The sequence below is a fragment of the Erythrolamprus reginae genome, chromosome 8 (genome assembly GCF_031021105.1).
Source record: "Erythrolamprus reginae isolate rEryReg1 chromosome 8, rEryReg1.hap1, whole genome shotgun sequence".
NCBI lineage: Eukaryota > Metazoa > Chordata > Lepidosauria > Squamata > Dipsadidae > Erythrolamprus > Erythrolamprus reginae.
The window spans coordinates 7489946-7505364 of NC_091957.1; the positions used below are offsets into that span (position 1 = coordinate 7489946).

General features: G+C 44.3%; 1 protein-coding gene across 1 annotated transcript in view; it reads right to left on the bottom strand.

The window, feature by feature from the left end:
- TNC (tenascin C) overlaps positions 1 to 14917 on the bottom strand; it is a 54605-nt gene extending 39688 nt beyond the window's left edge. Inside the window, exons 1-8 of the mRNA XM_070758200.1 lie at positions 14360 to 14917; positions 9010 to 10509; positions 7396 to 7659; positions 5283 to 5398; positions 5034 to 5190; positions 3521 to 3790; positions 2490 to 2675; positions 1462 to 1551 (exon numbers count right to left, since the gene is read on the bottom strand). Coding sequence (XP_070614301.1) covers positions 1462 to 1551; positions 2490 to 2675; positions 3521 to 3790; positions 5034 to 5190; positions 5283 to 5398; positions 7396 to 7659; positions 9010 to 10509; positions 14360 to 14822 — 3046 coding nt within the window. The 5' untranslated portion in view covers positions 14823 to 14917. The remainder of the gene's footprint in view (positions 1 to 1461; positions 1552 to 2489; positions 2676 to 3520; positions 3791 to 5033; positions 5191 to 5282; positions 5399 to 7395; positions 7660 to 9009; positions 10510 to 14359) is intronic.
- Between the last annotated feature and the right edge of the window lie 502 nt (positions 14918 to 15419).

Here is a 15419-nt window from a genome sequence, read left to right on the forward strand (position 1 = left end):
AATTCTCTTAATTGGAGCCTCTGGGCTGGTTTTGTGAATTATGTCAAAGGGATGGGGGAAAGGAAGGGGAGGAGGAGGAGGGTTTGGGTAGCCTTAATGAAAAGCATGGAAAGATCATTCATTTGCCCACAGAGCTATGGCTCAAAATGATTTCTTTTTTTTTGCTGCTTGTGCCAGACATTGAGCAGTACAGAGAAAAAGGATACATGTGCATTTAATTATCCCGAGGCTCCCTGAAAGAACTCCACGGTGTATGCTACCTTTCTTGCTTAAACCTTATGGTGAGTATCTGTCATGGATATTTCCCGTTCAAAGCAGATAAAGACTATACTAGCAATAGCAGTGTCACTTAGACTTATATACCGCTTCACAGTACTTTACAGCCATCCTGCAACCCTTCCAGGAGAGGTAAGCCCCACATTTACATCCATGGGAAACAATATCCCAAATTTACAAGTGCAGAGATTATTATTATTTATAGCAATAGCATTTGGATTTGTATACTTTTACAGCCCTCTCTAAGTGGTTTACAGAGTCAGCCTCTTGCCCCCAACAATGTTCGGAAACTTCAGATCGTGCAAAATGCAGCTGCGAGAGCAATCATGGGTATCCCCATGTCACACCAACACTCCGCAGTCTGCATTGGTTGCCGATCAGTTTCCGGTCACAATTCAAAGTGTTGGTTATGACCTATAAAGCCCTTCATGGCACCGGACCAGAATATCTCCGAGATCGCCTTCTGCTGCATGAATCCCAGTGACCGGTTAGGTCCCACAGAGTTGGCCTTCTCTGGGTCCCGTCGACTAAACAATGTCATCTGGCGGGACCCAGGGGAAGAGCCTTCTCTGTGGTGGCCATGACCCTCTGGAACCAGCTTCCCACAGAGATCAGGATTGCCCCCACCCTCCTTGTTTTTGCAAACTCCTTAAAACCCACTTCTTCTGTCAGGCATGGGGGAATTGAGACATCTCCCCCAGGCCTATATAGTTTTATGTATGTTATGCTTGTGTGTATGTTTTCTTTTTAATAAGGGGTGACTTTTAATTATTAGATTTGTTGTATATTCTTTTAAATAAGGGTTTTTTAAGATTTTTAAATATTAGATTTGTTCTCTGTACATTGTTTTATTGTTGTGAGCTGCCCCGAGTCTACGGAGGGGGTGGCATACAAATCTAATAAATAATAATAATAATAATAATAATAATAATAATAATAATAATAATAATAATAATAATCATCATCATCATCATCATCATCAGTGCTGTGCTTAATGACATCACCAAAACCCATCCTTTTTTCCACTTTCCATCACAATCCAACATTCCTTTTGGTTCCTAAAGCTGGTTACAATCCAGCCAAAGTCTATTTCAGCCCACTAAGCTACTGTAGAGGCAGCACATTGTCCTCAGCCTCCAGAAATTTCCTTTCATCCTCTGCACAGAATGAACCAATATTTCTTACCAGTTCCGGCATTGATGGTAGAAGGAAAGCTCTCTTTATCTTCTTTCACTGAAGTTACTCCAATGCCGTATTCTGTTCCCGGTCTCAGGCCTTAAAAGAATGGATAATTTTGAATATCGCTTCTAATAAACAGTCTTCTCTCCCCCGCCCCACAAATATTGAAAACTACAGACATCAGTTGCTCTTGCGCAGAAGCAAAGAAAACCCACAAAAATCTCAAATGCGTGCATGTCCCCTTGCAAGATTTTGCTTCCTGTGCATGTGCAGAAGCTGGGGCATCTCCACATGTGCACGCCAGAAACCCGAAGCTGTGCACACAGCACATTGATAGCAGCAGCACTGGTAACCCCCACCAGGAAGGGACCTTGCAGGTCATTTAGTCCACCCCTTTCCCAAGCAGGAGATTCTTACATCTGTCTCTCCCTGTTCTATCCCAATAATTACAGCTTTTCAGATTCTCCGCAGACTCCAAGGATTTTAGCAAGGAAACAACAGTTGGCTGGCGTAACCTGGCTGAAACTTCAAACATCAACGGACTCCATTACAAAACATTGAAATTCCACCCTGAATTTCCCATTGGCCATGCTTAAATAACTATGGGGAGTGGTCAAATAATTCCCTAAAGTTAACAAACTACAGACTACTTCCTTTCCCCATACAATTATTCTTGTCTTTTTCTTAACCTTCTAAAGCAGGCATCTAGCAAAGGCTCATGGTCTTCCTGCTCCTCCTTAAAGTCAGACTCTACTGTCATAGGCACATCTGCCACATCTGGTGGTTCTTCAGATTCATCCAGGTCTATCTCTTCCTCACTCTCACTCTCTGCATCAGCTGGCAACCCCACTGGCCCAGAGTACCATGATGGGCCTGGCTCATCCTCCTCAGAATCTGTCATTACCAGAGGTGGACAAAGAGCACTCACAACAGTACCTAGGATTGAACTCATGACCTCCTGATTGTGAGGGCAAGAGCTCCACCTCTAGGCCACAGCAGCTGGAGGCACCTCCCTCCCTACTGAGCACACCTACCGGAGAGGGTGACTTTGGAGGTGGCCTGGTTGCTTCTGGGCACTGTGACCTCAGTGTGATCTCCGCCCGAGAGGGGGGCGTATTTGATCCTGTAGACATCTGGCATGGATTGACTGTTTTTCCACTCCAGGGTGATTGTGCGGTCCGTCTGAGAAATACGCCTCAGGTTTTGGGGAGCATCCAGATCTGGAGAGAAAGAGAGAAAGAAATCTAGCAGTCTCGGTTAACATCAGAGACACAGATGAATACAGTGTCAGCCCCAAACTGTGAAATCAACCCCACAGTACTTTTATTGAAGCTGGCTAGGTCATAAATTCCTTGTGTGTCCAATTACACTTGGATAGTAAAGAATTATATTTTATTCTGTTCTTTTCTGCACTGCTATGCTCTAATTCTATTCTATTCTTTTTTTCTATTCTATTCTATTCTATTCTATCCCACCCTACCCTACCCTACCTCTATTCTATTCTATTCTACTCTATTCTACTCTACCCTACCCTACCCTACCTTACTCTACTCTACTCTACTCTACTCTACTCTATTCTATTCTATTCTATTCTACCCTACCCTACCCTACCCTACCTCTATTCTATTCTATTCTATCCCACCCTACCCTACCTCTATTCTATTCTATTCTACTCTATTCTACTCTACCCTACCCTACGCTACCCTACCCTACCCTACCTTACTCTACTCTACTCTACTCTATTCTATTCTATTCTATTCTACCCTACCTCTATTCTATTCTATTCTACCCTACCCTACTCTATTCTACCCTACCCTACCCTACCCTATTCTATTCTATTCTATTCTACCCTACCCTACCTCTATTCTATTCTATTCTACCCTACCCTACTCTATTCTACCCTACCCTACTCTATTCTACCCTACCCTACCCTACTCTATTCTATTCTATTCTATTCTTAATGGTGAGCTCCCTAAATCTTTGTTCTTCAAGGACTGAAAGCTAGTGAACACAGTAAAAACGTACTCAAGAGGCAAAGCGAAAAGAACAACAAAAATTTTCATACCTGTGACAAAAGTTTCAGTGATGGGGTCACTCGTCATAACTCCACGCCGAGACACGAGGGTCACCTCATATTCTACGTGTGGCTTCAGATTTCCAATGGAATACTGGCTTTCATCTTCGGAGAGGTCAATGGACGTGCGGTCTCCTGGGGTATCCTTGGGCCCATAAGTCAGTTCAAGTCCATCAATCTCCGCCAAGGGCCTGAACCACGTTATGAGAACCGTAGTGTCTGTAACATCCTTTGCTTCCATCTGGCTGGGGGCATCCAGTCCTTGGGAGAGAAAACAAGAGAAGGCAAAGATTTAACACACCTGAATACAGAATAATATCCCATCATTAAAAAAAAAAGAATTGGAAAAAGGGTTGTGCAGTGGAACAAGATTTTGTTGAAAGAAAATCCATGGATTTTCACCCAGAATTCCACAAAATTCAACTCATGGACTCCTTCTTGAAGCTTAATAATGATAATGATAATGACAATAATAGTAATAATTTGGGACTTTGAATTCAAACGGACAAGGTTTTGGAACACTATACACCAGACCTCATGATTGTGGAAAAGAAAAAAAAGTGTGGATCATTGATGTCACCATAGCAGGTGACAGTTGAATTGATGAGAAACAACAGGAAAATCCTAGCCCATATCAGGATCTTAAAATCGAACTCCAATGACTCTGACATAAACCAATACAGGTGATTCCAGGGGTAATGGGCACACTGGATGCTGTGCCAAAAGACCTCAGACGGCATTTGAAAACAATAAACATTGACAAAACCACGATCTGTCAGTTGCAAAAGGCCACCGTACTTGGATCTGCACGCATCAGACAAAAATACACCACACAGTCCTAGACACTTGGGAAGTGTTCGACTTGTGATATTGTGATACGAAATCTAGCATATAAATCATGCTGGCTGTGTATTACTGTTTTTTGTGAATAAATAATAATAATTATAATTATAATAATAATAATAATAGGAGGAGGAGGACAAGGAGGAGGAGGAGGAGAAGAAGAAGAAGAGGAGGAGGAGGAGGAGGAGGAGGAGGAGGAGGAAGAGGAGGAGGAGGAAGAGGACAAGGAGGAGGATAAGGATAAGAAGAAGAAGAAGAGGAGGAGGAGGAGGAGGAAGAGGAAGAAGAGGACAAGGAGGAGGAGGAGGAGGAGGAAGAGGAGGAGGAAGAGGAGGAGGAGGAAGAGGACAAGGAGGAGGAGGATAAGGAGAAGAAGAAGAAGAAGAAGAAGAAGAGGAGGAAGAGGAGGAGGAGGAAGAGGACAAGGAGGAGGAGGATAAGGAGGAGAAGAAGAAGAAGAAGGAGGAGGAGGAGGAGGAGGAGGAGGAGGAAGAGGAAGAAGAGGACAAGGAGGAGGAGGAGAAGGAGGAGAAGAAGAGGAGGAGGAGGAGGGGAGTTGGAAGGGACCTTGGAGGTCCTTCGGGAGTTGGGTGGCATACAAAAACTACAAACAAGCAAACAAACAAAGTGGAACCCACCCCTGGCCATAATGACTACTTACTTGTGGTCACGATTTTGTACACAGCAGGCCCCCTGATCTCATTCTTCATGACCACCAGAGATACATTATACTGTTGTCCCGGGGCAAGACCTTGTTGTCGGTATGTTGTCTGAGGGCCCTTCAGGCTGCTTCGGATGGCCCCGTTGTCTTCCTCTTTCTGCAACGCAAGCCATCGGAATGAGCAAAATAAGGAAGGAAGGTAGCCGGGAAAGGAAAGCAGGGTTATCCCAGGGCAGAATCCTTGCTTACCAGGCTTTTAAAGACAATCTCCCACCCATGGAAAGGGAACCGAAAGGCATCCCACTCAACATCCACAGAAGTCTCTTTTACTGATTTGAACTTCAAGCCGTTGGGGGCCGGCAAATCTGGAAACCAGAAGGAGAAGGTTAGAAGACAGCACTGATCCAAATGGTATATTTTTATATATATATATCTTCACCCTTTTGTATATCTAGTAATCAGCGGTAGGCAAAGCTGGCTCTTCTATGACTTGTGGACTTCAACTCCCAGAATTCCTGAGCCAGCTTGGGAATTCTGGGAGTTCAAGTCCACATGTCATAGAAGAGCCAACTTTGACTACCTCGGTCTGGTTTAATGAAAAGAAGGACTAGGGAGTGACATGACAGCAGTCTTGCGATATTTGAAGGATTGCCACAAAGAAGAATGGCTCAACCTATTGTTTGAAGCACCTGAATGGCAAGAGAAGAAGCAATAGATGGAATCTAATGCTTGGACTAGAAGACCTCCAATGCAATGTTATTCAGCTGTCTTCCAATATTTCAGAGGTTGACACAAAGAAGAAAGGGTCAAGAGCCAGGGTGGCGCAGTGGTTAGAGTGCAGCACTGCAGGCTACTTCAGCTAACTGCTAGCTGTAGTTCAGCAGTTCAAAACTCACCACCGGCTCAAGGTTGACTCAGCCTTCCATCCTTCCAAGATGGGTAAAATGGGGACCCAGATTGTTGCGTGCAAGAGGCTGACTCTGCAAAACACTTAGGAAGGGCTGTAAAAGCACCGCGAAGTGGTATACATGTCAAAATTCTCTTGCTATTGTTATTCTCCAAAGCACCTGAGGGCAGGACAAGAAACAATGGGTGGAAACTAATCAAGGAGAGAAGCAACTTAGAACTAAGGATGAATTTCCTGACAATGGAATGGCTTGCCTCCAGAATTTGTGGATGCTCCAACACTGGAAGATTTTAAGAAGAGATCAGACAACCTTTTGTCCGAAATGGTATAAGGTTTCCTGCTTGAGCATGGAGTTAGGCTAGAATAGCAGTAGCATTAATTATTATTATTATTATTATTATTATTATTATTTTAAATAATTTTTATTACAATACAAAGATTTAAAAAGAGCAGATATATAGTATTTTACATATTATATCATTTCAGAGTGTAATTATTATTTGTATAGTTGTTGTGCTTAAATTCTAGATACTTTATACAGATACTTTATACAGAGCTGCCCCTGGTCCCGTCCCCCCCCGTTGAACTGTTGACCTAACAGTTCCATTTTTCCCTTTTGATATCAATATGCAGCTTATGGCATCAGCAGTTATCACACATTTGTTCTATCGTCTAGAGTCAGATTGGATTGATCTTGATTTTGTATCTCGGAATGATCTTCAGAACATCTTGTTTACTTACTACCATTATTGTTATTGTTTTTGTTTACTATTATTATTATTATTATTATTACTACTACTACTACTACTACTACTACTACTATTATTATTAATTATTATTTATTAGATTTGTATTGCCACCCCTCTCTGAAGACTTATGTACCATTTCATAGTGCTTTACAGCCCTTTCTCTTTACAGAGAGTCAATTTATTTATTTATTTATTTGTTTGTTTGTTTGTTTGTTTGTTTGTTTGTTTGTTTATTTATTTATTTATTTATTTATTTATTTATTTATTTATTTATTTATTACTTAGATTTGTATGCCGCCCCTCTCCGAAGACTCCAACAACCTGGATCCTCATTTTACCGACCTTGGAAGGATGGAAGGCTGAGCCAACCTTGAGCCTACTGAGATTCGATCTGCCAAGCTGCTGGCAATCAGTGAGCAGCAGAAGTAGCTTGCAGTACTGGACTCTAACCACTACACCATGGAGGCCTCCAAGGTCCCGGGGCAATAATTGGGATCATTTAGTTATTGTAGGGTAAAGATGTCACTATGAACCACACTGAAAAATCTGGAGATAGTTTAAGCCTAGTTTGCGTTGGCTGTCAATTTTTGAGCTGCTCAATCTCCTCTATCAACAGGCAAACACAAAATTTACAGACTAACTGACGTAGCATAATTAAACTAAATTCAATAGCATAAATTACTCACTTGGCCTTTAAAGTACTTACAAGTAGCAATCCGGGCATCAATGGGGATGCTTTTTTTGTTCCTTAGGATGGCAAAAACGCGGATGAAATATTCCACGCCCGGTTCCAGCTCCTGGATGGTGGCTGACGTTTCATTTCCAGGTACCCGGAAGTGAAGTTCTAAGCCATCAACGTTAGTCGGAATGTAGCTGATGAGATATTCATTGACCACATTTTCATTCTCCCATTCCAAGTTGATGGTCTTGTCAGTCACTTCCGTAACTGTCAAATCCCTCGGAGGAGATACTGTCGTGAAGATTTGAAGAAGAAGAAGAAAAGTCATCCGAGAAGTGCAAAAAAGCAAAGGAACTTGTCTTTCTAGAACCAAAACCCAAGGTAGGAAAAACTGACCTACAGACCCAACAAAAAACTACCGTACCAATTGGATCTATAAATGTAGAGTTATCAGCTCTCTTCTCCTAAAGGTGATGTATTTGTCTACAAGTGCCATTATTCTCAAGATGGTATGAACGTTTTGGATGAACATTATAAGGTTATAGCCAGGGGTGAGCAGTAGGCAGGACGGGGTGGAACACAATTCCACTGGCAGAAATGAAGATGCGTGCACAGCTCCAGCTGATTGGCGGCTGTCACTTCCTGGATTACTGGTCTCAGCTCGGCTCTCCTTTCCCCCCCTGCTGCTGCCACTGCATCTGCGCTCCTTGCTTTTTTCCTCTTTCCTCCTTCCTGGCCTCGGACAACTTCCCTCTATCCTGCCCGGCTTCCATCCAGCCTCATGCAGCCACCTCCCACGTGAGGTGCAAACAGAAGGTGTGGGTGGAAGCAGCGCTGACAGCATTTATGCCTCTGGCAGCACCCGTTCGCCTAGCTACCCAGCCTGAGATGGGGAGGGGGCGACCCAGGAAGGAGAGCGTGGGAAACGTGAAGCAAATTGCCACCCCAGCGAGTGACACTGATGAGGTTGTAAATCGAGGACTTAACAGTTCCCTTGAACTATGATGACTGTTCAAGCCACTCCCACCTGGTCACATGGCCAGCAAGCCACCCCTACCTAGTCACATGACTATTAAGCCACACCCATAAAATAAGCCACACCTACAGTATGGCACTAAAAATTTTGGCTGCCCATTACTGCTTATAGGATCGTGATGGCAGGCGGCACGCAGAGCCATACTTGCTGACACGTGAAGCTATTGCCCTAGCTCAGCTCCAGCTCAACCAGCTGATTTTCGGCTTGGTGTGGAGGCTCTGGGAGGATGTTTTCAGCCTCCAGAGGGCCTCCAGAGCTTCGAGGATGAAAAATGGGCCTACTGGGCCTACCAGAAGTTTGGAAATGGGCTGTTTCAAGCCTCCAGAGGCTTCAGGCCCAAAACAAGGTGCACATGTGTGTGTGTGTGTGTGTGTCATGTGCACATGCATGTGAAAGTGGGAGGCATGCGAGCATGCATGGGGTAGGGCAGCACATGGGTGTTGTCACACATACATGCACAGGGGGTGGAGCGCATTGGGGGCATTGAGTTATGGGTATGCGCTTTTGGAACCTAAGCAAAAACAAGGTTCGCCACCACTGTTATAGGAACTGCACATCTAGATTCTCCATGCATCTTTTAAACTCTGTGATTCGGTAGAACTTACCATCCGAACAGTCGGCGCCTATGAAACCTTCTTCACAGACACATCGCCCAGCTACGCAATGGCCGAGATCATTGCAATTGTTGGGGCAGGACTGTTCAGCACAAGCGGGGCCTTCATATCCTTCATCGCATCGGCACACGCCATCAATGCACTGCCCTCTGTGGTTGCAGTCGTCAGGGCACTTCCGTTGACCGCAGTCGACGCCGGTGTAGCCCTCATCGCAGACACACTGCCCGTTCAGACAGCGGCCTCGGTTGTTGCAGTTGTTGACGCAAGCTAGCTCCCCACAGTCCTCCCCAAGGAACCCTTCGTTGCATTCACAGACCCCGTTGACACAGCGTCCGCGACGGTTGCAGTCTTGGGGACAGGTCCGTTCTGAGCAGTCTTTGGCGGTGTACCCTTCATCACAGATGCATTGCCCATCGACGCAGCGCCCATGGTCGTTGCAGTCGTTGGGGCACCGCAGTTCATTGCAGTCAAGCCCAGTGAAGGCTTCTTCACATACACACTGGCCATCCACACACCTCCCCCGCTTGTGGCAATCGTTGGGACATCTACGCTGGCTGCAATCCTCCCCCACAAAGCCTTCGTCGCATACGCACTGCCCTTTGATGCACTGGCCGTGGTGGTGGCAGTCATGGAGGCACCTCAGATCCCCACAATCCTCCCCCATGTAACCCTCATTGCACTGACACTTCCCACCGACACAACGGCCATGGTTGTTGCAATCCTTGGGGCACCTTAGTCCGCTACAATCCTCCCCCGTGAAGGCTTCGTCGCACACACACTGGCCGTTCACGCACTGCCCCCGGCTGTGGCAGTCATTGAGACACCTCCGCAGAGAACAATCGTCCCCAGCGAATCCTTCATCGCATACACACACACCGTTCTCACAGCGTCCGTTGTGGTGACACTCGTTAGGACAGGCCAGGTCCCCACAGTCCTCACCTGTGAACCCCGTTTCACAGTAGCAGGTGCCGTTGATGCAACGACCCCGGTCGAAGCAATCGTTGGGGCAAATGAGCTCGCTGCAGTCCTCTCCCGTGTACCCTTCATCGCACACACATTCTTCTTCCACGCAGCGGCCCCGGTTATTGCAGTTGTTAGGGCAAAGGGCCTGGCTGCAGTCCACCCCAGTGAAACCTTCCATGCAGATGCATTGCCCATTCACACAACTGCCAAAGTCACTGCAGGGCACCAAGCAGACCTCGAGGCTGCAGTCCTCCCCCGCGTAACCATCGAAGCACACACATTGCCCGTCCACGCATCTGCCTTGATCATTGCAATCCCCAGGACAGGCCAGCTCTCCACAATCGTAGCCAGCATAACCATAATCACAAATACACTGGCCGTTGATACACTGGCCTCTCTCGTTGCAGTTCTGGGGGCATTCTGGTTCGGAGCAATTTGGTCCTTTCCATCCTGGTTCACAGATGCAACCACAAATGTCATTGCTGTAGTTTCCTCGTCCGTTGCAGTAGGGAGTCACATCGATGGTACCTGTCGAAATAAAATAGCACTGACTTACATACTGCTTTACAGTATATGAATACAAAACTATTTATGTAAGTACCCTATTTCCCACCAAAGAAGACATCCCCTGATAATAAGCCCTATTGGGCTTTTGAATGCATGGGAATAAGGCCAATCGCTTATTTCAGGGTTCAAAAAATATATATGAAAGGGTCTTATTTTCAGGGAAAGATGATAGATAGATGATAGAACATAGATAGATAGATAGATAGATAGATAGATAGATAGATAGATAGATAGATAGACATAGATAGATAGATAGATATAGAGAGATAGGATAGATTAGGTAGGTAGGTAGGTAGATAGATAGATAGATAGATAGATAGATAGATAGATAAATAGATAGATATGGTAGATTGATAGGATACATTAGGTAGGTAGGTAGGTAGGTAGGTAGGTAGATAGATAGATAGATAGATAGATAGATAGATAGATAGATAGATATGGTAGATAGATAGATAGATAGATAGATAGATAGATAGATAGATAGATAGATAGATAGATAGATAGATAGATATGGTAGATAGATAGATATGGTAGATAGATAGATAGATAGATAGATAGATAGATAGATAGATAGATAGATAAATAGATAGATATGGTAGATTGATAGGATACATTAGGTAGGTAGGTAGGTAGATAGATAGATAGATAGATAGATATGGTAGATAGATAGATAGATAGATAGATAGATAGATAGATAGATAGATAGATAGATAGATAGGATATAGATAGCTAGGTATGTAGGTAGGTATGTAGGTAGGTAGCATTAGCATTAACATTTAGCATTTAGGCTTATATAACGCTTCACAATGCTTTACAGACCTCTCTAAGCGGTTTACATGACCAGATTATCTACGAGACCACCTTCTGCCACATGAATCCCAGCGTCCGATGAGGTCCCACAGAGTTGGTCTCCTCAGGGTCCTGTCAACCAAACAATGCCGGTTGGCGGGACCTAGGGGAAGAGTCTTCTCTGTGGGGGCCCCAGCCCTCTGGAATCAGCTCCCCCGGAAGATTCACACTGCCCCCACCCTCCTTGCCTTCCAAAAGAGTTTAAAAACTCCTCTTTGTCGCCAGGCCTGGGGTCATTAGATCCTTCCCCCTGACCAATGATTGTTTTTTAGTGTGAATTGAATGAATGTTAATGAATGTTTTAAAGTTAGATTTTTTAAAGATTTTTAATTATAATAATTGGATCAATTGTATTATTATGTATTCTATATATGCTGTGAGTTGCCCTTAGTCCTCGGAGAGGGGCGGCATACAAATCCAATTAAACTAACTAAACTAAACAGAGAGTAAGCAATCTGGGTCCTGATTTTACCAACCTTGGAAGGATGGAAGGCTGAGTCAACCTTGAGCCTACAGAGATTCGATCTGCAGTGATCACCACAAGCAGCTTGCAGTACTGCTCTCTAACCACTGCACCACCGAAGTAGATAGGTAGATAGGTAGATAGGTAGATAGGTAGGTAGGTAGATAGGTAGATAGGTAGATAGGTAGATAGGTAGATAGGTAGATAGGTAGATAGGTAGATAGGTAGATAGGTAGATAGGTAGATAGGTAGATAGGTAGATAGGTAGATAGGTAGATAGGTAGATAGGTAGATAGGTAGATAGGTAGATAGGTAGATAGGTAGATAGGTAGGTAGGTAGGTAGGTAGGTAGGTAGGTAGATAGGTAGATAGGTAGATAGGTAGATAGGTAGATAGGTAGATAGGTAGATAGGTAGATAGGTAGATAGGTAGATAGGATATAGATATACACACATAAATATATTTTACAATACTGCTTTAAAGTTGGTCATTTGCATCCTTTTAGAGCAGGGGTATCAAACTCAAAGCCCATGGGCTGGATCTGGCCCATGGGGTGCTTAAACCTGCCCCACAGGGATGGCCTGGAAATAGCAAAGTCCATCTGGTAGCCAAAATGGGGCATGGAGATGGCCTCCTGCAGCCTCTCTGCACCCTGTTTTTAGACTCGACGGCTTCCTGCAGCACTTTACTGGCCAAAATGGGGCACAGAGGGCTTCATGCCATCTCCCGAACCATGATTTTGCTCTTAACATATTGCAGGAGGCAATCCAAGCCAAAAATGGGGTGTGGGGGCCACGCAAGTCCCCCGCACCCTGTTTTGGCCAGTTTTCATCTCCCTACCAATCCCATGGCCAAACCATGGAGGAGAACTACAATATTGATCCAGCCCCCCTGAACAAATCAAGTTTGACGCCCCTCTTTTAGAGGGTTGTTGAACCACTTGGAGGTGCTTCAGCTGTACAATTTGGGATGAGCACCCTTTGAATGGTGTGGGAGTAGGAATTAATTTCCAATGGGAAAAGTTGCAGACTACAAGAACTCATTTGCACCACTCAGGTGACTGATAAACCTCCAAGTGGCCTCAAGGACTCTCTAAAGAGAATGCAAATGACCAGCTTCTTGCACTGAATAGAATAGAATAGAATAGAATAGAATTCTTTATTGGCCAAGTGTGTTTGGACACACAAGGAATTTGTCCTGGTGCCTATGCTCTCATCCATTCCCCATCATTTTTTTAATTGATTGATGGATTGATGGATTGATTGGGTTTATATGCCACCCCTCTCCAAGGACTCATCCTGTCAGAACTGAAGAAGCTTCTTGGATGAGAAGTGAAACATCTTCAAACAAAAACAACGACAACAAGAAAGTCCACTTTCTTCCTGAGAAAATACCTTCGGGACATGGTTCTGAATGCCAGTCAGGAACTACCAGGCCAATACCTGTTGTGCTGTCCAGGGTGCTGAAACCAAATGTTCTAGAGCTGTCTCGCTTTTTTTAAAAAAATGTCTTTTCCCTTATGGGGAACAATCAAATCCTTGATGAACAAGGCAACCTATAAGAGATGGTTGGTGGACAGTCAACAAAGGGCCTGTAACATCTCTGTGGTTCTTGGTCAAGAAATCGAGGAAATCTTTCACCATAGCTGGACATAATGAAATGGAAGAAGAGGAATAACTCCCTTTTTTACCATCCTGGTGGCAAATCTTATGGGGGAACTTGGAGGTGAAATAAGAAATACAGAATAGGCATATTTAATTCATTTTACTTCTGTTCTAATCATTTTAGAAGTTACCTCTTTAGTGATGTTATTATATCACTGGTATTTGAGTTCATGTGTGTGTGTGTGTGTGTGTGAGAGAGAGAGAGAGAGAGAGAGAGAGAGAGAGAGAGAGAGAGAATATTCTAGCATAGAAACCTAGTTTTGAATACCTCCAGGAAACAAAATTATTGATGCCCTTTACATTTATTGATTTATTTCTCATGTTTGAAAGTAATGAAGGGAAGGGATTTAAATACAAATGGGACATGAACAAAATATGGTCTACCACAAAAGGATCAAAGAGGAAATATGTGGGAATTCTAGTTCTTCTATTTTGGGGGGCAGGATTCTAGTTCTTTTATTCATTTGTTTGGGGATACTAATTCTTCTATTTTTGTTTGGGAATTATAGTTGGTTCAAAGGACAAATATTTGGGATTCTTCTATTTGTTTCTTTGGGAATTCTAGTTCTTCTATTTCTTTGGGAATTCTAGTTCTATTTTTGTTTGGGAATTCTAGTTCTTCTATTTTTTTGGGGGGGGATTCTAGTTCTTCCGTTTCTTTGTTTGGGAACTAGTTCTTCTATTTCTTGGAGAACTCCAGTTCTTCTATTTTTTCTTTGGGGACTCAAGTTCTTCTATTTCTTTGGGAATTATAGTTCTTCTATGTTTTTACTTGGGAATCATAGTGCTTCTATATTATTCCATTCCACCTTGCTTCTGGGTTCCCTTAACTTACCTTTCGCCGTTTGGGCGCTGGAACAGCACCCTGACCCACCGCCACACTGTTCCCGCAGAGAAGATACCAGCTCTTCCAATTCTTCCAGTCGGCCTAGGAGCTCCTTGATATCAGGGGCCGCCGCACACCCGCAAGCCCGTCGCGGGATATTGATGCGGTGCGTGAACACAATCTGATTGTCTTCGTTCAACGTGTGCTCCTGATGGTGTCTGCCTGGCTCGGATGGGAGTCTGAATTCTGAGTCTCCACTGGGAGGGTCCAAGTCCACCGAGCAAAGGGAACCCACAGGGACGTTGATATTGTAGACGTGGTTGAAGACTACAGGTTGGTTATCCTCCGGCAGCGTCACGTTGATCCCCGTTTCCCTCTTCTGCCGAATAATTCTCTTGATGAGTCCACCACTGGCATCTTGATGGAGCAGAAAGATGGCCACCGAAGCCATGACCCAGGCAGATAGGGCCATCCTCAGTTCCTCCGGAGGACTCTTGGTAGACAAAGGGCTGTTTTACGTTGCAAAGGAAAGACGGTGGCAAACCGAGACGTTCAGGGTGGCCTCTGCTTCTGGCCCTGCAAGAGTTAACACGAGATATAGACTCCGTTCATTTGCTGTGAAATCAATACCACACAATGCTGGAATGACCTGCAGGAAGGGATGGGCACTGAATTGGGAAAGCCTTCCGTTGGCAACACAACACAAAAACTCTGGGACTGTAATGAAAAGAGGTGGAAGAAGAGAAGGCGATACATCAGGTCATCACCAGGACGCTCGGCGGAAATCGGGACTTGATAGCAAATCAATTCGGGGTGAATGAATCGGCTGTCCAAAAGCTGGGAAACTGAGCCTAAGCTGAAGAAGGATGTTGCCTCCCGTGCCAACTTCAGCACAGCACAGAAATTGGCACCTAATTAAAAAAAACCCAACCCTGCTTTTACGAGACAGTTCCTAGCTAGTTTCTACGGTAAATAAAGTTTTTATTGAGATTTTTACAAGAATGGCTTGGTTTTTATTCTTCGAGACTCAAATAAAGTGTGAATGCAAAGAGAGAGAGAGGAGAGAGAG